Source organism: Cottoperca gobio, chromosome 2 (assembly GCF_900634415.1).
Source record: "Cottoperca gobio chromosome 2, fCotGob3.1, whole genome shotgun sequence".
Lineage (NCBI taxonomy): Eukaryota > Metazoa > Chordata > Actinopteri > Perciformes > Bovichtidae > Cottoperca > Cottoperca gobio.
Window position 1 is genome coordinate 2,300,782 of NC_041356.1, and position 23,420 is coordinate 2,324,201.

The 23,420-nt window shown below is 41.3% G+C and overlaps 1 protein-coding gene across 1 annotated transcript in view; it reads right to left on the bottom strand.

Moving 5' to 3' along the window:
• The window catches only part of rtel1 (regulator of telomere elongation helicase 1), a 49,166-nt gene extending 41,669 nt beyond the window's left edge, over window positions 1–7,497 (bottom strand). The window contains 7 exon segments of the mRNA XM_029447093.1: window positions 779–863; window positions 2,491–2,566; window positions 3,292–3,352; window positions 3,461–3,542; window positions 5,620–5,713; window positions 6,505–6,703; window positions 7,131–7,497. Coding sequence (XP_029302953.1) covers window positions 779–863; window positions 2,491–2,566; window positions 3,292–3,352; window positions 3,461–3,542; window positions 5,620–5,713; window positions 6,505–6,703; window positions 7,131–7,232 — 699 coding nt within the window. The 5' untranslated portion in view covers window positions 7,233–7,497.
• Between the last annotated feature and the right edge of the window lie 15,923 nt (window positions 7,498–23,420).

The following is a 23,420-nucleotide window of genomic DNA, read 5'->3' on the forward strand; positions in this document are numbered from 1 at the left end:
TTTAGAGTATGAAGCACAATGGTAAGTAATACATCCAGTTTGTAACAAAATTCAGAGCTAAATGAAACACGCTATCCAGCATGTGAAGACAGTGAGCAGAGGCATTCCAACACATCAATGTATTCAATAACAGGTAAAAAGGTAGACTCCACCAACTTCTGTTTCACACTAAAGACAAATAAAACAAGACTTTAAGTAAGGTAAAGTAAAAGCTTCAGCTTTTTTGCAAGTAGTCTTCAAGTGAGAACCATAGGTATTCAAAAGTAGATACCAACTCAATATGTTGACCATTTCTGGTCATTTTCTCAGACAATGATTATCTTACTGTTTTTGTAGTAGTAAAAAACATTGCATTTAGAAAAAGTTGCAGCTGAAAAAGCGGTTTCTGTACTATTGAATGGATATTAAAAACACTCAAAAGCTTTAGCAGGAGTGGGTATAAAGCAGTAAAGGAATGTCGTCAGCAGCAGAGAAATTAAAGGCAGCGTTTGGTATATTCTGCCCAACACAATGTACGAAGCAGTAAGGCTCAGTGTTTCTATTATACACATTAATTCCGCCGCCGCTTCAGAATTTTATCTAATGACATGAAGTTGCATATTACACAATCGTCTGCTATTTTCTCCTCAGGCAGAGGGACAAACAGGCAGATGTCTTATTTTTCAACTGAAGGTAAAATGTTGACTGAATATATGGAGTTATTTATAACTTTTAGTTACTTTAAAGTACTAAAGCAGGAACTAAGCTCCGTCTCTTCACTTCATGGGAGTCAGCTCACCTTTGGATCCAGCAGGTAGTTGTAGGGCGTAAAAATAACTTCTGCTTGCTGCTTCAAGGAACGGGAGAGGTAGTATGGACAGACCCTGCAGAAACATGTTCCACTTTCAACTGAAATGTACACACTGCATGCAAACACGAGGAATTTTACTCTGCCTGGAGGGAAACTCAGAAACTGCAGTACAAAAGGACATAATAATAAAATAATGATTCTAGGGCAGCAACAGCTAACTTTACAAAAGTCATTATATAAACTCAATAATATAGCCCCGCAAACAAATGTAAAATCTAAACAAAACTAATAATATTCCTGGCGTTAAAACTGTTGTGGAAATGTATCATATAGTCTTCTTATATTTTATCTCTATAAAGTTGTTTGGCCTTCCAGTCACTAACCCTGTGTTTTCTCACAGTTGTAATACACATATCTGATGTCCCTGTGTCTGCTAGCATTTGACAGACAGTAAGGCGCCACTTTGACCATTGTCAGGCCATTAGCAGACAGATGTTAACAGTTGTAATGAACACATGTAATGTCTCTGTGCCTTTGTTCCCATTTGGTAGACAGAAATGTGCATTACCTGATCCTGCCCATGCAACTCTACTGTATAAATTACTTGTGTTTCTATATACACTCAGGGTCAGATACTTGTAGCACACGTGGCTGCAGGTTATCTGTCCTTTCAGCTGAAAACGATTGATCGTGTTGAACACTTCTAACTCTTCATTAAATAACACCAAAGCCCTAACTTCTATATTTGTTCCTTTCTTGCCAGAAGGAGATTCATTTTTTAATTACCACCACAAAAACACTGAGTACATTTTTTAAATAATGAAGGGAGAAATAAATCACTATGATTCATCCCGTCATCCTCTCTCTTGCTGCTGAGGTTATTCAGTGCATGACAGGCTGCTGGAGGGAGGTGGTGCTCAGCCTTCACAAAGTCTACAACAATTTGTTCAATTTAAAGCAACGTCACAAATTAGGCTTAACGGTTATATACAGAGTTTCATTTCCGCTTGTTAATAACAATTAGCTAGCCTAATGAGTGCTGAAAAACATATTTAAATAATATAAATATATATATATAAAAATAAAATATTTATACTTGTTGAACAGGTATTGATACGTTAGTCTTATTAGCTCTTTATTGTTCTTTCTCTCCTCCATGGCCTCTCTGCTCAACTGTCCACTCTCAACACGGCTGCAATTGCGAACATAAATGGCACCAAAACCGTCAGCTGATGTCACTGCCTGCTTTTTTCAAGCACCAATAAAAGAACAACCTTAAAAATACTTCTGGTTCTTAATTATTGAGAACTGGTGGTTGCTACACAAGGTTGACAAGGTTTACCAAGTCAGTGCTTCTCAACCTGGGGGTTGATCCTTCTGAGGATCACCAGATGTTGTGGAGAAGGTGGAGGCCACAGCTAGGTTGTTGTGGCTGGTAGCAAGGGATTTACTAGATGGCTATAGATGTATTTGGGGAGATGAATGGGGTATTGCTAGGTGGTGGATAGGGTGTAACAGGTGATTCTTTAGGTTTTTGTTGGATTAAACAATCTATTGAAGGAGGTCAAATTGTGTTTTAGGAAACTGTGAAAAGAATTACGATACTTTCAGTATTATCCAACATTTTATAACAGACAGACACACACACACACAGAGACAGAGACAGAGACAGAGACACAGACACACGCACACACACACACCTCTGTTTGTTGCCGTATTTGACCAAGTCTTCCACGTCAAGGACAGAATTCACCAAATCTCTGTCTGTGCTCTTTTCTAAGGAAGAAAAGATGAAAAGTCAGACTTGTAAAAAGGTATACAAGTAGCATTTAACAAACAGAAGTCATGCAAGTGCAACGTTAATTAGCTGTAACCACAGCTTCCTTTCTATTAAATGTATCAATCCACACCGACCCGATTGTGAGAAACTACAAATTCAAATCTATTTATTTAGCATTTAGTTTATCTGCATAGACAGTTTGCTTAAATCACACAACTATCCAAACTTATTAACTGTAAATACATCGACTGATCAGTGAGCTGGCCTGTTTCACTACAGGCAGGTTTCCCCTCACTCGCTACGGTGAGTGGGGAAACAAAACCAATGAATCAACACCTCCAACACTGTAGATTTCTCCCATGGAGCCAACATATAAAATATTTTAGTTCAGTAAATGTCAGCAGTCAGCCTGGTGAAGGCACCGGGATAATTAATACGTTTACGAGTCAGTGAGGATTGGATGACAGAACGCTTACACTAGGCTCATGTCTCGCTTCCAGTGGCGAGTCCCAGTCCCACTGTGGTAATGATATCGATGTTTAAATATTACATGTAGCCTGTTTAACATTTAGAACTAAATGTCTAACAGCATGCTTTACTAGATTACATTCTTCCACATGGATGTTGCCTGTGGTAGTCCATCCATTATAGTCATTTTGTGTTTCCTCATTGATATATACTGTATGTAGACTAGTTCTTAAGTGTTAACATCAAACATTACCTTCAACGTTATTGTAGTAGACACACGATCTGGTGGAAACCTTTGCCCTGCACATATGGACCTGGAATCCAAAGCAAGGAATATAGTGTACAAATGTACAGCACTAAAAACATGCCCATGAGAATGTGAATGTTATCTTACAGCATGAACAAACCAACAGTTTGCTTACCTTGACATGGTTGCTCTCCTGACGCATTACTTCCTGGTTGATACACAGCTGCTCTCTTGAGCCTAGCACACACACCTTTGGCCTGAATAAGTAGAGAAACACATTAGGATACATGGGGTTTATCAGAAATGGTCTAAAACTCAGCTCATCTGTGGTGTACATCAGAGAAAGGTACTTCACCGACAGAAGGCTTCTGATCATTTAGCTGCATCTGCAGTGACACTTTAAGCCTTTAAGTAACATATTATTTATTAAAGGTTTTCAAATCAGTAGATCTTCCAAATAACAATATTGGAATTAGGGTTTCACAGGCATTTCTACTTAATAAAGCCCAATCTAGGTTACTCGCCAATAGCCAGGGGCCACGGGAGTAGGAGGTAGAGGAGGATGTCGGAAGTTCTTCATTCCAAGACTGCATGAAACGACAGAACATAATTGGGACATAAAGATACTTTACTCTCACTTGTTTGATTCCTCTCCTGTGTGAGGGTGGAGGACAGAGCTCTGCACACACACGGTACACAAGGCAGCATTCTAACAGTCGCAATCTGCTGACTTGTTGCTGAAATGTAACCGTTGTGTTGCTCTGTTGGAGGATGTGGGGATTTAAGGCCCTGACACACCAAGCCGACAAGTCTGCTGAAGGCCGGTGTCGTGCCGTCAGTGAGCATCTGTCGCCCCAATTTGTGTCCTGCAACGTTGGCACAAGCCGGCCCTTGAGGGCTGCTTTTCGGCCCGTCGGTGAGATGAGTCGAAGTGAAACAGACGTGAAGAAAACAAGCAAATGACTTAAGTCAAGAGAATAGACAAAAATGGTCTTTTCAATTTTCATCTTCATCTCATTTGATCATTCCAATAGCCAAATATATTCTCAACAACATGGCCATCTTGAATGAAGCCGAGTGGAGCGCGAGAGTGTTGCTCTGCTTTATCACGTCACGTCACAGCACACCGGTGCAATGTTCAGACCTGGCATTAACATCCAGTCACTAGTGGGAACTCATGTATCACTTGTGATCAGAGAACAGAAAACGCATGTCAATGCTATACCAGCTCTGAACAGGTGGTCTAGTGGTTTGGCCTCCAAATACAAAACAGAAGGTTGTGAGTTCAACACCAGGGCTGCCACCATTGAGCCCCTGAGCAAGGCACTTAACCTGAGCTGCTCAACAGGGGGTTACTCCGGCTCTGTAGTTGAGCAGTAATTAATTAGTGTCGAAGAAAAACGTAATCACTTGTATTTGGGGATATTCTGGGTTTTACCCAAATGCCAATATAATAATTATCTTGAGCATGGCTCAGCATCTGACACAGCTTTGAAATTATGAAAGCTTTCTGCAAGCAATACAGTTAGTTACATGGATAAATATTTTTAAAAAGTGTGAATTTAGTAGCAGTCTGTTGTAGGGCTGCAAGATAGTTACAGCATCGAGTTTGCCATGTGCAAATGTGAAAGACTCACATCGCAGGACGTGCAATGTAAACAGATTAACTCAAACACATCATGCTACAAATGTTTTGCTGCCTGAGACAAATGGAAAACTTGCCCGGTTATCATCTTGCACCACTAAGCCATTGTTTCCCATTAGGTAAACCTGCCACATTCATAATGAACCGTTAGGATGTTATATTTTTACACCTCTCAGCGGGTGGGGTCTGTGTCTTCCTGGGGCATTCAACTCATTGGGGTCACGTGTGGTGTGGGAGGATCCTGTCCCTGGTGATGGATGGCATGAATAAATAGAGGACTATTCACGCTATCGCAATATACAGTGGGTTCAGAAAGTACCCCTTCCATTTTTACACATTTTGGTATGTTACAGCGTTATGCTAAAATTGTTTCAATTATTTTTTTCCCTGATCAATCTACACTCGATACCCCATAATGATTAAGTGATAACAGAATTTTTAGTAATTAATCATTTACAATGTCAATATTCAAAATGTTTTTTCCAATAGCTACTCTCCTGTAGCACAGAGCAAAGCTGTGGTTAGTGGGCATATGGAGATGGGGAGGGTCTAATGGAAAAGAGACAAACTGGTTGGTACTAAAGTTATCTGAGCTGACCCTGACAATAGCAACAATCCACTCATCAACATTTATAATGCATAATAAATATATTTCTAACATATTTTACTGATGAAAAAGATAAATGTACCTGTATGAAGTGTTCTGTAACTCCTTGATCACCTGTGCCAGCTGAGAGTGTGTCCTGGATGCATATATGATCCTGGGAACATCGGTGTAGTAGGCTGAGAAACAATAATACACAATAATTACATTATATTTCATAGAGTACATGAATACCATAGTGGTGTAGTTAGTCAGGTCAGCTGCTTTTCTCTTTAGAGTATAATGAAATTACCTACTTGGAAACTCTAGAGAGGAAAGAATAAATGTCATATCCAACCCTATTGTATAATATAGGATTTCAATTATGAATATTAACAATATTTGTCATAGTAATTATTTTTACAAAGTATTGTGTCTTTAAAATAAACACTACACTAACACTTGTCCACTGAAAGAGAAGTGTGGGGTCCTCCACTTTAAGCCCCTGTCCCGCATTGCAAACAAAAAGATGATGGAAAAAACAACTTGTAGAATGCAACACAGTACTGTGTGATAATAACCAAGGCCAGGTTTACGTGCAATCCACACATGCACCCATTATGCCATTGGTATAAGAGCAGTGGAATGTGTCTGCAGCGGGTGTATGGTCAGCGACAGAGAGGGGGGGTGTCTGTGCTCAGAGGAGATCAGCTGTTAGCTATCTGAGCACAGCAGAAATTTGCAGTAAAGTTGTCCTGTGTTATTAAATGTACAGTGTCAGACATCCACTTTTTTTCCACAGAACTTTTGTACTAGTACCAACACCCTGTTCTCTGTCATTTGCTAACGCTGTACACTGAGGCTGTCAGGAGACATTGGAGCTCAACAGTTACAAAAACTAACGTGTGGTTACCCAATACTGGGCCCTGAAAGAGACAGCCTGAAACACTTTAAACAGCACCGGGTGGGCTGCTCATATGATGGAACATACTTGGTGTGCCACCGTCTGTAGCAGCAGTCCCCCAAGATGACAGGGGTGTGTTGGGGAACATCTCCTCCCCCTTTAGCCTCTCTGCTATCTTGCTGGCAGAGATGGTGTCTTTGAAGTGCCCTCTCCAGGCCAGGGTGGCACAAAGCAGGCACAGAGTTTTACCAGTACCTGTGGGACTCTCCAGAACCCCATTCGACTTCTGAAACAAACAGGCACACATGTATGCTGGTTTCATCTCTGCCGAACTTACAGCAGATGTTAACTTTTGGCAAGGCAAGATGTTTCACAAATACAATTATTTCACTTTCAGCGACCAAACAGCTGTTATTAAAATAAAATCTCAAGCTTTGCATTTGGTGGAAGATTATTATGACAGTAACAATATTTTATAAGGTAAAGTTAATCACGTGTTGATTGTAAAAGGCCGCAACATTACTAACATTGATACACACCATCGAATATCTTTCAGAAGACTGTACAAGGAGCTCACAGTCAAATAAAGCAATAATTACGTTGTTTACAACTGTTAACGTTAAGTTAACGTTACACCAATTTATGAATGAGTTCCTGTCCAGCTGAGAAACATTACAAACACGAGTGTAACCTATCGCAGTGCTTCACATTACCTCCTGAAGACACTCAATCACTTTGCTCATGTAGTCTTTCTGACATTCATAAGGAGGAAAAGGGAAATTCACTGTCACTCCTTTGAGAGTTAGTGAAGTCATTGTGTCTCCTGCAGCAGCAGAACTGTAGTGCTTCTCCTAGCTCCGGGTTGACTGTCAAACACCTTTAAATGGTTGAAAAGTGTTAAGTTAACACAAACTGCTTTCGCCGCAGTGAAAAGGTGGAACTGCAGGAAGACACGAGCTTCACTCGCTCTGAACCATCAGACATGCGGATACAGTTACAGAGTTTGGCGCCAGATTTCCGCTTTAAGACTTGCTTCTTCTTCGTCTTCGGTTTTACGGTGTGTGTCAACCAGCGTTGAGGTACATTACCGCCAAAAATACTCCGCCCCCATTGATTTACATTGGGGAATAAGCGTCTGTAAATCAGCGTATAATTGTTTTGATGTAAAATCCTGAAGTCCTAAAAGTTGTAAAATGCCATAATAGCCGAATCCAGAGTTATTATCCACAATTCCTGGGGGCTTGGCCGAGAGGCGGAGTTTAAGGAAAACACCAGTACGCATGCTCAATGGGCCCCATGGAAGCGGAAGAACGCTGCGTTTAGGCTTCATGCAGCACTGAGCAACTTTCATAGGAATGGTCCATGTACGGTTTGTTAGTTTGATTTTGTTGGATCGAAAGTTTTTTTAATTGATAGAAGGGATAGAAAGGCCATGCTGTAAAAGTGCAATTTCGGAAACCATCGGTCTGATGACGATACGCGTATTTCTGCATTTGCATGCAGATATGTGTTTATAAATGAATAAAAAGTGGACAGGACGGTATTTGCATTTTTAATGAACCGACTTTGTATTTTTATGTGTGAGGCCGTTATGCTACAGCTCAGTGAAGTCAGACAAGCCCCACAGTCTGAGTCTAGAAGGAAGTGTCGTTCCTGTGTTTGTTATCATTTGGTTAACCATGTTCCTGGAGATAATTTCAGAAATTGATCACAAAGATTGGAAAAGTGCTTTATAAATGCAGTCCATTTACTACCACAGTCCCCAGAAACTGACTGGTTGGTTTGTGCATGCATGCACAGTCCACTGTATTTTGATCCTGTTCTGTTGTTAATGAATTCTTGTTCTTTATTCATACATTATGAACATAAATGAATGAGTATAAAAGCCTGCTTATTTACTCCTTAAAATAGCACAATGTTCTCAAGCCTAAATGTTACCCTGAAAAGTAATCACACAAAGAAGACGTAACAAACTTTCTTCTCTCACAGGTGGGACTGAAGGACTCGACCCCTGTTGAGCTGGTGCATCATGGCACCATGTGGACGTGTGTTACTCTCCTGTTCCAGGCAGCACATTACTAGCAGTGGTTCCCCCAGTACTCCGCTGTACGGAGGGCGAGCAGCAGTGGCACAAAACAAGAACTGTGGCAAGTCGGAGATTAATGCAATTGTAATTCAAATACTAAAACTACACACTCAGATCCGGTAGAGTTCATGGCTGTGATGTCCACAAATCCAAAGCAGAGAACAGTGGCAGAGGGAGTAAGGTGATTAGTTATTATGTGAAAGTAAGCTATGCACGCAGAATAGCAATGTGTTGATGTTTCTATATTAGTTTCATATAGGAGCAGCACATTATACAAAAACACCAGTGGAGAATTGCTGGATCTGTCTGCCCTCAAAGTGCCAGAGATCTACAAGGACTTCACTCCTGCTTCTGCACCATGGGCTTCCCCTGCGAGGTGCCACTAGTGGACTCTGCTCTCGATGAAGTTCAAGCTGGCCGTCCCCTGTCATATCAACAACCAATGACGGCTAGAAGTCCCACTGCTGCCCACGACGATGCTCCACCACAGCCAAGTCTACCTCTGGCTGGCTACAGACTACAACCATCTGCATACAATTGTGTTGTTGTGAGCATCAATAGCTGCACTTTAAGAGATAGTTTGGGTCTTTTGAAGCGGGGTATTTACCCATTTTATTTTCATTGTAAAATACACAAAATAAAATGGGACAAATAAGGTGAGGGACTTTCTGGAACAACTTAACCATCCTATTTCTTAGTGCTGTAAAAGCTGCAATAAGGTTTTCGCCACCTTTTGATCGCATTTCACTTGAATGAGTGAAACAATTATACCTAGGTACACACGTTGTTAGGTGCACAGATTTTATTTGTCAAAAAACGTCTATAACAACAACCACCATAAATCACTAAGTTACACTGATGCAAACTTTAATTCCCTACAAAATGTAATTGAAATGTGATAATGAACAGGAGCAAACTGTTGCAGGCAGCATGATAGAGCTGTTAAGCTGTGGCTTATCAGAAGGCCCCACTCCCATGCACTCGTTCACTGCCTCCTTTAGCACTGGTCAGATTTGGCTGCTTCAACTCAGTTTTAATTACTCAAATTCTCCGTAAATTCACATTTTGATATTTAAGGATTGCACAAACATGTGTAACTTCTGATACTGTTTTCTAGTGTTGTAATACTAGCCTATAAACTGACGGCACATATCTATATTATATTTCATTACATTCAGCCACAAAATGACAAAAAAACAGGCTTGACTGAAGTGCAGGTGCAAGTCTTCTTATTCTTTTTCCTGCATATTAGACACCATTCAGTGCACTGCTGCCTCCCACCGGTGTAAAACATCATTGCTTTCTTTCCCTCTGAGATCTATATCTATCCTTTCTTTATTCTATCCTTTACACATTACTATGTATATATATTGTTGTACTTTTATACCTTGATTAATGTACCATACGCATAACTATGTATGATGTTATAATCTTATACTTCGATCAGAACTATATGCATGGCTATGGTGAAAAGAGTTCTCACACACAGAGAGTTTCAAACTGTGACACACAGGATGCAGGGAGCTAGCTTTGTTTAGATTATAACCAGATAAGGTATGCGTGAGAAAAGATGCCCATTCGGACAGCATGTCCGCCACAGAGGTAGGGTTGTTCAATGAAACTGGCATGTAAACGTCCTCAGGCCTAGTTCCTTGTTAGCGGCTTTGAGGGCTCGAAAAGCCCTATATAAATTCTATATAAATATTGCCCCCCCCGCCGCTACCGAAAACAGCCGACACCATTTTCTGACGTCACAAGTAGAACACGAGTCCACCAGTTGAATACACAGACAGCATGGCAGACGTGGCGATGTCGGACTCTGGCTCGGATATTTCGACAGAATCGAGTGACAGTGAGTCGTCAATAGACTCGTTGCACCTTCAAGAAGAGGAGGAGTTTATTGAAGAGGATGCCAGTGTCGTGGAATCAGATTATGCAGGCGAGTTTAACGTAGTGGAAACAGACCAGCTCGAGCCACAGTATTCTAGTATTATAGTAAATACATCATAATAAAACGAAACGTAACATTATCCTCGATCGTAAATAGATCACAAACTATCCTATATCGAGTTGATAACTTGGTTTCCTTGAATTGTTATGGAACCTGACTAGTTGTCCGCAAATTGCTCGATAGCTAAATATTTTTACTTAGACACATCGACGTCTGTAAAGCTTGATAACTTGATTCTTCCTCGAAGATTTTGCGGTTGAGTTTCTATCGTTGTGTCTGATGTCAAACGTCATATATTCCCTCCAATCTGATGAACCCAGTCCTGGGAAACTCAATCCTTTTATCTTTGGGTATATATACATAGACATTTGTTTCTTGGAGCAACATAGTATCCTGACCGTCTCCTTGATAACAGTTATGTAAACACTAAAACAAATGGCACGCCCAAGATTCTTTCTCAGAGAGTTAATCAGTAAGTAAATCTAATGAGAGGATCATCTGTGTCCTGTTTTACAATGTCTCCCCATTATACCTTCGAAAGGCAGTTGACCCTGGCTTGATAAGGGAACTTGTAAAGTTGTGCAAATGCATGAAAAGAGAAATAGGCAGATCATCACTTGTAACCTTATTAGAACATTATTTAAACAGTAGACATTTAAATTGCTATTACAAAACTTACCAGATTTTCATGGAAGTTACGATGTCGTAACTTTACGAGAATTACGTGAAATGGGTAAAAGTTGCTACTAGGTAGATCCGACCACCGTATCACCATAACAGGTTTATCAACTGCTTACGAGCGAAACGGGCCACAGGCATTTAAATAGTATGAAATTAAGATGACGTTAATATTGGCCTTTTTTCTGGATATTGCATATTGTGTACATGTCCTTACCACTCTTCTTTGTACAATTAGGTGCACATGTGAAAACTGTACAATTATGGAAGCAATTGAAGAGCTGCTGCCAAGAAAAGGATGTCATGGAGGAAATCAATGAATATGAGGGACATGGTGCAAACATAACCTGCATAACAGATCACCCAGGATTCCAATCAAATTGTCTGGATGTTGTTCAGACAGCCTACCAAAGGTATTCAAAGAGGGACAGACAGCAAGCAGGTGATCAGCCACGTAATGAGTAGGTTACTTGTGTTCACAAATGTATAGAGCTCAGAAACTTTGATGTATTTATGGGAAGTTGAATGGTCACTCTGGTACAGTCACAGAATAAATAGATAAATAAGCAAATGAGGTTGAAGCAATTACCATTGACATTTATTATCTTGTGTTTTACAGAATGTATCGCTATGTGGCATACCGCCAGGTAATAATAATACATTTTATTTGTAAAGCGCCTTTCCAATCTCAAGGTGCTACAATGCAGGACAACAACAACAACAACAACAACAGACATAAGATTTTACAGTAAGGCTTTTTTGAAAAGAAAGGTTTTTAGGCCCTTTTTGAAGGAGTTTTGTAATGTTGCTGAGGTGGTAGAAGGATGTCTTGCACAGATGTTTGATGTGGGTGTCAAAGGTCAGATGAGGGTCAAATCTTACACCCAGGTTGGTAACTGATGGTGATAGGGGTATGTCTTGGCCAGAAAAAGTGATATAGGTTATGAGGGAAGACTGGACCTGATGTGGTGTGCCAACTAAAATAGCATCTGTTTTTGAGCTATTTAGTTGAAGGAAATGTTCTTTCATCCAAGCCTTTATCTCCTCAAGGCAGGCGTTTGATGATGTTGATGATGAAGATGTCGACAGTGGGGCTGCATGTGGCATCGGTAGCGGCAGCTGTGGCTGCTACTGGTAATCAAAATAATAAGGATATTCTCTGACAATAAATATATGAAAGTTTGTGAGTGGGTCAAATAGGAAAATACTTCTATAGAAGTAATAAACAGTAAAAACAATCATTACATCAGTATTTTATTTTTAACATGTTAATCTTCACAAACCAATACTGAAAAGATGTTTTACAACATGTAAAGATAAGCAATTAATCAACTTTATACAAAAAGCATTAAGTGCTTTTGATATTTTTCAGTTCACTTGTTCAGTTAGAAAAATCCAGTTTGTCTTGGGCTTGAACAAGTGCGCTGAAATCTGGTTGAATGTCTGAGGTGGATATGCGCAGGACAGCTGACAGGTGATCATCAGTGATATTCTTCATCACTGAGAATGTCTGTTCACATATGTAGGTAGATCCAAAGAGGACCAGAATCTTCTGAGCATATCTCCTCATGTGTGGAAAGTTCTCCTCTTTCAGGGAAGAGTAAAACTCAGGCAGTGAGACTGACCTAAAGTGCTCTGACAGAAGTGTGTCAGACTGCAGGTCCATTAGTTCAAGCTGAACATCACTGGGTGCATCATCCACATTGCATGCAAATGGGGAAAAATCATGTGCATTTCATTCTCAACTGTTTTAAAGTCTTGAAATCGCCTTGAAAACTCACCATGCAGTGCTTCTAACATGGATGAGTATCTGTGGGTGATCAGCTGATGGTGTGGCATCCTTCAGTGTTGGCAAGTGGGTGAGAATGCTGTCCTCCAATTGGCTTGAGAGAAGCTGCAACTTTCTCATGAAAGCCTTCACTGCGCTGTACATTTCATGCACAAAAAGGCCCTTGCATTGCAGTTTGACATTTAGTTCATTCATTAGTGCAGTCACATCGACAGCAAAACCAAGGTCTGTCATCCAGTCTGCATCTGAAAGCTGTGGGACGTCTTTTCCTTTCTTCACACAGAAGTCTTGAACTCTTTTCTCTCAGGTCCCATACTCTTTTAAGCACTTTGCCCAGGCTGAGCCACCTGACAGCTGCATGGTAGCCTATGTCACGATGTTCAGTCCCATTTTTCTCCAAAGGTGCAACAAACTGTCTGTGATTTAATGCTCTTGCCCTGATGAAGTTAACTATTTTAGTTACAACATCAACAACATGGTTCATTTTTAACACTAACTTACACAACACTTCCTGATGTATAATACAATGCAAAAATTCCAATTTCTGTTCAGGGTTCATTTCTGCCACTTTATCCTGCTTTCTCTTCAAAAGTCTGGCATTTTCCCCCGTCAGATTTGAACAACCATCCGTTGTCCCGCCTGCCAGCTTGTCCCATTTCAGTCCCAACTTGTCCACACATTCATTTACCTTCATGAACAAATCACTCCCTGTTGTTGTCCCTTTCATTGACTGCATGGCTGCCAGCTCCTCCGTAATTTTGAACTCCTTAGTTATCCCACGTAGGAAGATGAGTAGCTGGGCAGTGTCACGTACATCGCAGCTCTCATCCAAAGCCAAGGAAAAAGTTGACAGCTCTGTTCTTCACCTGAAGCTCCAGATTTCCCGCGATGTCCTCATTCCTCCTTGTTACAGTGCGTCGGGAGAGGTGCACATTCTCAAATGCCTCCTTTTTCTCCGGGCATATTAATGCTGCAGAGTCCAACAAACACTCCTTAATAAACTCTTTGTCAGAAAACGGTTTACCTTTTCTAGCGATTTTGCGGGATAAGACGTAAGTTGTCTTGACAGCTGCATCTCTGGATGTGCAATGTTTTGTAAAAAGTCCTTGTTCGATTTGCAGCTTAGCTAGCAAAGCATCCGACTCCTTTTCCCACTCTTCATCGGTCAAGTTCTTTAATTTCTCTGCGTGTTTGGTCTCGTAGTGGCGACTCAAATTGTAATTCTTGAACACAGCGACCTGCGCACCACAAAATAAGCACACAGCTTTACTTTTGACTTCGGTAAATAAATACTTAGCAGTCCATGTCTTCTTGAAAACGCGGCATTCAGTATCAATTTTTCTTTTTTTAACTCACGTCTCTCGTTAGTGCCGTCTACTATTGGCCAAACCGTTACAGTGAAGGCGTGAACACTGCAGGCACGCCCACACGCACGTGATTTAAAAAATAGCAGTCGCCTTCAAAATAAATACAAAGGGCCGTTGTATTGCGTGCATGATGTACACTTATTTAAGTTTGATATCTAATTTACCAGTGTCCTCACGCAGGCCGGTCAGGAACAGCCAACGGGCCGGTTGTGGCCTGGGGGCCGTACAATGCCCAGGTCTGGTGTAGAGGGTGAACAGAGTGGGGCCGAGAACCGACCCTTGAGGGACACCACAGGCTACTGGGTGTATCTGGGAACTTGCACCTCCCAAAGATACATATTATGTTCTTCCAGAGGGGTAGGACTGGAACCAGCTCAGGGCAGAGTCAAAGAGTCCGATGGTGTATTGGAGGCGCTGAAGGAGGAGGCGCTGAAGGAGGATCTGATGGTCGACCGTGTTGAACGCTGCAGTCAGATCCAGGAGAATGAGTAGAGATGGGGAGCCAGCGTCAGCCGCCATCAGTAGGTCGTTTGTGACTGGTGAGATTCTGCTGGGGAACACTTTGTAAGAACCACAGAATGCCATCATGTGCCATTCAAAAGATCCGGGCTACTTTTCCATCTGACAACTACACTTCGTTCAAGTATCCAGCACTTTATTAGAGTCAATAACAAAACACAATGTCAGTTCAGTGATTGAATCTGCTTCTATACAGCACAACAGCATCCCTCTTGTTTGGTTCTTCCCACCGACTGCTGAGTGGATCTGGGACTTCAAAAGGTTCCTCATCAACATTGTCTTGGCACAAGCGTAGAGTCTCGGTCAAGAGTTCAGTAACATACTCTGCAAAAAAGATGTTTTATAATCAAGAATTATATATATATATATATATATATACACATACATATATATATATATATATATATATATATATATATACATATATACACACATGTATATATATATATATATATACATACATATCACCAGATGGTGATGGAGGAGGTGAGGATGGACTCGATGATATATAAATATATACATATATATATACACACATATACATACATATATATATATATATACATATACATACATATATATATATATATATATATACTATATATATATATATATATATATATATACATATACATATATACACCCTGGATAAAGACTTTTTGAGTCACTCCCATCCAGCAGGAGGCTGCGGTCCATCAGGACCAAAACCTCAGGTCATAAGAACAGCTTCTTCCCCTCTGCAGTTGGCCTCATCAACAAGGCCAGAGACTCCCACTGACACTGTCTCTCCTTCCCCCCTCTACACGTTACATTAACGTACTGCTCAGCCGACTGTCGTCGTGTTGTGTGTTGTACATTACCCCTACTGTTTATATTTTGTATATATTGTTAATTGTACATTTTAATTGTAATTTTTTTAATATTTATGCACCAATGTTACCAGAGCAAATTCAAAGCAATTAAAATTATTCTGATTCTGATTCTGATATGTGTATATATGTATATATATATACACATATCAGAATCAGAATATATATATATATATATATATATATCAAAATCAAATCAAATTTATTTGTATAGCCCAATATCACAAATTATACATTTGTCTCAGTGTGCTTTACAGACTGTACAGGTTACGACATCCTCTGTCCTTAGACCCTCGTATCCCACAAGGAAAAACTTCCTAAAAGAAACCCCAAAATTAAAGGGGAAAAAATGGAAGAAACCTCAGGGAGAGCAACTGAGGAGGGATCCCTCTCCCAGGATGGACAGACAATAGATGTCGTGTGTACAGGATAAACAACATAGTACAAATACAACATTTGACAGAAATTATGTTGTGTTGGAAAAAAAAGAGAAAGTATGGATGAATCCAGGAAAATGTCAATAAGGCTTCACGGTGTCCAGCAGGACCAGGGGAGCAGGCACAGCCACGATTCATGATCCTGACGTAAACTTTATCAGTGGCAACCTGCCACATGAGAGACAGACACTCCGGGGATGATACCCCGGATGGTGAGTTAGTAACATACATTTACATAAATGCATACAGATAGAGAGGGAGAAGAAGGGAGAAGAAGAGAGGGGAGGGAGGAGAGAGGAAGAGAAGGAAGAGAGCAGGGAGGTGTCCCCCGGCAGTCTAAGCCTATAGCAGCATAACTAGGGGCTGATCCAGGGCAAACCTGAGCCAGTCCTAACTATAAGCTTAATCAAAAAGGAAAGTCTTTAGCCTACTCTTAAATGTGGAGAGTGTGTCTGCCTCCCGAACACAAACTGGAAGCTGGTTCCACTGGAGAGGAGATTGATAGCTGAAGGCTCTGGCTCCCATTGTACTCCTAGAGACTCTAGGAACCACAAGTAACCCTACATTCTGGGAGCGTAATGCTCTAGTTGGTTTATAAGGTACTATGAGATCTTTAAGATATGCTGGAGCCTGACCATTAATTGATTTGTAAGTCAGGAGAAGGATTTTGAATTCTATTCTGTATTTTACCGGGAGCCAGTGCAGAGCAGCTAATACAGGAGTAATATGATCCCGTTTCCTTGTTCTAGTCAATACACGTGCCGCTGCATTTTGGATCAACTGAAGAGTCTTAAGCGACTTTTTGGGACAACCTGATAACAATGAGTTGCAGTAATCCAGCCTTGAAGTAACAAATGCATGGACTAGTTTTTCTGCATCATTTTGAGACAGGAGGCCGCAAGAGACGAGGGGATCTCCGCTACCGCGGGACACTACGAAGACTTCACACAGGAGGTCCTCGAACAGCGGGCTAAGTACCGGGACATCATGTCAAAGCTGTACAACCTAGGCCTCAGACCGGCTCTTCTGTTCCCTGCTCTTCTGCAGATCACACTGAGAAACGGGGCTAAGAAAAAGTCTCCCTCGCCCGTGGAGGCTGTAGCCTTTGCAGCTAGCCATGAACGTGAGCCGGCTAGCTAACCATTGATGTTGTGCTAGGTTAGCGGTGGCTGGGCTAGGCTAAGTTAAACCGCGCTAGCGCTGCATTGATGGTGGACTGGGTACGTTACAACCATTATGTTGGGACACAATTTAATTTTATCAATCTAACGTTACCTAGTCAAGACAGCGCATAATGCGACATGTTGTTTACATTTATTTTTTGTACAATTATATTTTTATATTACCAGGTTAACATATGCTGTTCATAATTGTTTCTGGGCACGTTGCAACCGCTGTTCTGTTGGGACGTAATCTTTTATAACTAACGTTAAACAGCACGTAGTGTGCACCTTTGCACTGTTCTTGTTAACACATCCATCCATCCATCCATCGTCTACCGCTTATCCGGGATCGGGTTGCGGGGGCAGCAGCTCCAGTAAGGAACCCCAATCTTCCCTTCTCCGGGCCACATCCTCCAGCTCCGACTGGGGGATCCTGAGGCGTTCCCAGGCCAGTGAGGAGATATAATCTCTCCACCGAGTCCTGGGTCTTCCCCGGGGTCTCCTCCTAGCTGGACGTGCCTGGAACACCTCCCTAGGGAGGAGCCCAGGTGGCATCCTTACTAGATGCCCTGAACCACCTCAACTGGCTCCTTTCAACGTAAAGGAGCAGCGGCTCTACTCCGAGTCTCTCACGGATGGCTGAGCTTCTCACCCTATCTCTAAGGGAGACGCCAGCCACCCGTCTGAGAAAACCCATTTCGGCTGCTTGTACCCGTGATCTCGTTCTTTCGGTCATGACCCAGCCTTCATGACCATAGGTGAGGGTAGGAACGAAGATCGACCGGTATATTGAGAGCTTTGCCTTCTGGCTCAGCTCTCTTTTTGTCACAATGGTGACACATGCTGTTCACAATTTTTCACACTTATTAAGGAGGTTGTATTAGCATGATGTGGGTACTGAGACACTTTGAAGAAGGAGAGATGATTCAGGTAGGGAAGTCATTGCCAATTTTATTGGCAGGCACGTTTTTGGATGGAGCTGGGGGGTGGGGAGGGAGGGGGGCTGGGGCATGGGAGGAGGTGAGAGAGAGGGGGAGTAGAGGATGGGAGGGAGAGGGCGGGAAAGGGTGGGACATTGATCTTGATGGGGCTATGGGTTTCCATTTGTTGGAGGCAGCTATTTAATTTACATTCTGTTTTGTCATTTTTATGTACACTGTTTTCTCCATTTTTAGTTATGGATGTTATAGGGCTGACCTGTCACTTTGGATGCTATATGTGGTGTCATGGCTAATGTAACTGGTACAGGGACTGGTGGTGGACAGGGGGTCAGGATACTATCTCTGAATACTGGTGGGTTGAATGCTCCGGTGAAACGCACAAAGATTATGACCCATCTTAAAAACTTGAATGCGGCTATAATGTTTATACAGGAGACACATCTTTGTAACTCTGATCAGCGAAAGCTGAATAGGCCGTGGATTGGACAAATTTTTCATTCGCAATTCAACCTAAAGACAAGGGGCACAGCCATTTTCATTAGGAAAAATGTAAATTTCACCCCTACTAATACAATTTTAGATCCAAATGGACGTTATGTCATAATTTCTGGCATACTCTATCAGAAGCCGGTCATCTTAGTATCTGTGTATGCTCCTAATTGGGATGATCATAATTTTGTGAAATCGCTATTCTCCACCATTCCGGATTTGAATTCCCATCTATTAATATTGGGAGGAGATATGAATTGTGTTATAGACCCAACACTAGACAGATCTAGTTCCAGATCAGTTGCGCCCTCTAAAACAGCACAGACTCTCTCTGCTTTTAAGGATCACTATGGCTACGTCGACCCGTGGAGATTTTTACACCCCTCGGTTAGGCAATACTCTTTCATTCCCATGCACATCGTTCATACTCGCGTATACATTATTTCATTGTCGATAAAACATTTATTTTGTCGATTGTCTCAGTTCATTACTCACCGATAACTGTATCAGATCATTCATCTGTAATCTTGGACCTGCACTTTGATCATAAGCCCAAGGAATTTAGATTATGGCGTCTTGACCCTCTTTTATTATCTGATGCAGGCTTTTGTGAGTGTATTTTGGAATCAATTGCATTCTTCTGTGAGACCAACCAAAATGAAGAGACCTCTGCGTCCCTACTCTGGGAAACCCTTAAAGCTTTTCTTAGGGGTAAGATCATCTCGCATACGTCTCATGTTAATAAAATTCGTAGAGCACGCCAAAGAGAGCTTGAGGAGGCTATCATTAATCTAGACAACCAACTCTTTTCCACTCAATCACCTGACATATTTAAAGGATGGGGCTCCAAACAGAACTTCTCCTAACAAGAGAGGCTGAACGACTCCTTCTACATTCACGAGGGTCTATACATGAACATAGGGATAAGGCTGGCCGTCTCCTGGCCCACCAATTAAAGGCTAGGGTGGCCTCGAATCAAATCACCCAGATTTGGGAAGAGTTGGGCTCTCACACTTCCGACCCGGGAGAGATTAATAACATCTTTAAATCGTACTACTCTCGTCTCTACACGTCTGAATCCCCTGATAGCGAAGATCAGCTACGTACATTTTTTGATAAACTAGATATGTTCAAGATTTCGACTAATGACCAACAGATACTAGATGCCCCCCTGCAGCTTGCTGAGATTAAAGAGGCAATACAGTCCATGAATAGTGACAAATCACCGGGTCCTGACGGATACCCGGTAGAATTTTATAAAAAATTCTCAAATCAACTGGCCCCATTACTATTAGATATGTTTAATTCGTCGTACAACCTAGGCTCACTGCCACCCACCCTTATGCAAGCCTCTATCTCTCTGATCTTTAAGAAGGGCAAGGACCCATTGAACTGTACATCATATCGCCCAATCTCGCTCCTGTCTGTAGATGGGAAAATACTCGCGAAGATTTTTGCTCGTCGGTTGGAATCTATTATACCCTCCATTATCTCTGAAGATCAGACGGGATTTATAAGGGGAAGGCACTCCTTCACAAATGTCCGAAGAATTCTTAGCGTCATCGACAGTCCGCCTTCTCCTGCCGAACCAGAGGTAGTCATATCTCTTGATGCTAAGAAGGCCTTCGACAGGGTTGAATGGGCCTATCTGTTTTCTGTCCTTCGACATCTGGGCTTCGGTCCTGGCCTTATCTCTTGGGTTAGACTTCTGTACTCTTCTCCTCACTCCTCTGTATGTACGAACACCCAGCGCTCCAAATTCTTCCCTTTTTTCCGCGGGACGCGTCAGGGTTGTCCGCTTTCCCCATTACTATTCGCAATTGCTATCGAGCCATTGTCAATTGCTCTAAAAGCAGAGAGAGGAATTAAGGGGATTCAGAGGGGGTATATCGAACATAGGTTCTCGTTATATGCTGACGACCTGCTTCTGTATGTGCGCGATCCTATAGCTAGTAATCCACACATACTCTCACTTTTGACCACTTTTGGTTCATTTTCAGTATACAAATTAAACATCCAAAAGAGTGAATGTTTCCCTATCAACCAATCGGCTACAGAGTTAACTCCGTTGTCGTTGCCTTTTAGAATATCCAACTCAGGGTTTAGATATCTAGGCATTGCAATCACATCTTTTAGTGCGTTACGAGAACAAAATCTTACTGTCCTGACGGCAACAGTCATATCTGACCTACAAAGGTGGGGTCACCTGTCACTCTCTCTAGCAGGAAGAGTTCAGACGATAAAAATGAACATACTGCCCAGATACCTATACATCTTCCAATGCCTACCTATTTTTTTGCCTAAATCTTTTTTCACTGCTATTGATAATATTATTTCCTCATTTATTTGGGCTGGTAAACATGCTAGAGCTAGTAGACCATTACTGCAGAGGGATAGGTCCCTAGGTGGGCTTGGTTTACCTAACTTTATGGGCTACTACTGGGCCACAAACACACATAAGATCATGCATCTGGTTCACTTCGCCCCAGAGTGACTGGTGTCTTGTGGAGGCCAATTCATGTCGATCCACGTCACTTCAAGCCCTCGTGTGTAGCACTCTCCCCCTTTCCCCCTCACAGTTCACATCTAACCCCGTTGTAATTAACACTCTAAAGATCTGGGCACAAGTTAGACGTCACTTTGGATCTGGTACTTAAAGCAAGAACTTTATCTAGGCGCCATGTTTCTTATTTTTATGATCTTTTTTTCTCCGGTTGATGAATCTGCCATTAATAAGATTAGAACTCATTGGGAAAAGGAACTACAGATCACCCTCTCTGATGACTTTTGGAGGGAGGCCCTGAGAGCCGTCAACTCATCCTCTAGTTGCGCTAGACTTAGCCTAATACAGTTTAAAGTTCTCCATAGACTACATTATAGCAAGTCTAAGCTCTCCAGGATTTATCCAGATAGATTGAGTGACAGGTGTGATAGATGCTCCCAGGCCCCCTGCGACCTGACTCACATGTTCTGGTTGTGCCCTAAATTATCTACCTTCTGGCAATCTTTCTTCGAATGTATTTCTGAAATTGTAGGTCTAAAGATCTCTCCATCCCCTCATGTAGCTATTTTTGGTAGGCCTCCAGATGGAATCAACTTGACAAACACCCAAACCAATGTCATTGCCTTTACCTCCTTGATTGCTCGTAGGAAAATCCTTCTCTTGTGGAAATCTCCTTTACCACCCTCTTTTAAAATGTGGCTGAGCGATACTATGTCTCTCCTAAAGTTGGAAAAAATTAAGTTTACTCTCCGGGGTTCTTCAGATAGGTTTTATGCTCATTGGAGACCACTGATCAGTTAATGTAGACCGTCTTCCCCCTTGATAGAGTGTCGTTGTAGGGATTCTCCCTGTATCTGCCTATAATTCCAATATCTTTACTCTCCTGTCCACCACACATGCAGCCCATGTGACATCCCTTGATATATGTGTTTATATGTATAGGTTTACATGTGTGTATGTATGCAGGTATGTGTATATATGTACATGTATATTATTGTATCTTTCATTTGTTATGTAATTAATGTACTGTTGCCTTATTGCTCCAGGAGAGGGGTCGGTGGGATGGGTTGGGATGGAGTTGGGTTGAGGGAAAGTAGAAAAATGAAAATGCCTTATTTGCTGTAATGCACTGTTACACTTTTCATGTGAATACAAATATTTTGAAAAAAAAAAGATGACTCCAAGATTCCTTACAGTGGTGCTGGAGGCCAAATTAATGCCATCCAGAGCTTCTATGTCATTAGAAAATGCGTTTTGGAGGCGTTTAGGGCCAAGTATAATAACTTCAGTTTTGTCTGTGTTTAACATCAAGAAGTTGCTAGACATATACATATATATATATATATATATATATATATATATATATATATATATATATATATATATATATATATATATATATATATATATATATATATATATATATATATATATATATATACACACACATATATATATATATATATGTGTATATATATATATATATGTGTGTGTGTCTATATATATATATATCTTTGGTCTCTAGACACCAAAATCTTTTGGTACAAATCCTCGTTGTAGGTGGCAACAGAGTTAGTACTCCAGCTTTACACCAGAAGCAGCAATGCAGAATAAAAGTCTTAATATCTTATTAGATGAAGCCACCACCTTTGTTCTCGTTTTACCTCTGGACTGATTAGGTGTTTTGTCCTCTCACCTACAACCAAGTGTTTTTTGTCTTTTTTTGGCCAAGGTAAAATCCATGTCGCTGATGGTAAATAAGCACTTTCTTTACATGTGATGGCAGCCATTTTGCTCTTTTCTCCGTGCATGTTTTTGTTTTGCTTATTCTTGAGCCTACTTTGCAAAAGTAGGGTCCAGGTGGGTCCAGGCTCAGTGCTACAGGGGCAATGCACACAGTGATTTGTTATAGACGACGAAATGAAGCTTATAAAAGGAAAATGTGGGGCTGCTTGGCTGCCTCTGGTTACTGGAGGCCTTGACCGTATCAAGGAAATCATTGAAATCAGAGGAATTACCATGGGATTTTAGAGCACACATGTGCTACCCAGTGTAAGAAAAACTAGTTTGATTCGAAGGATCATGGGTTTCAAGCACGATAAAGACCAAAGCACAAATCCAAAAGCCACTCAAGGAATGGTGAAAAGGGAAAAGTGGCCAGCAATGAGTCTGATCTCAAACCATTGAAAATCTTTGGAGAGCTTCTGAAAT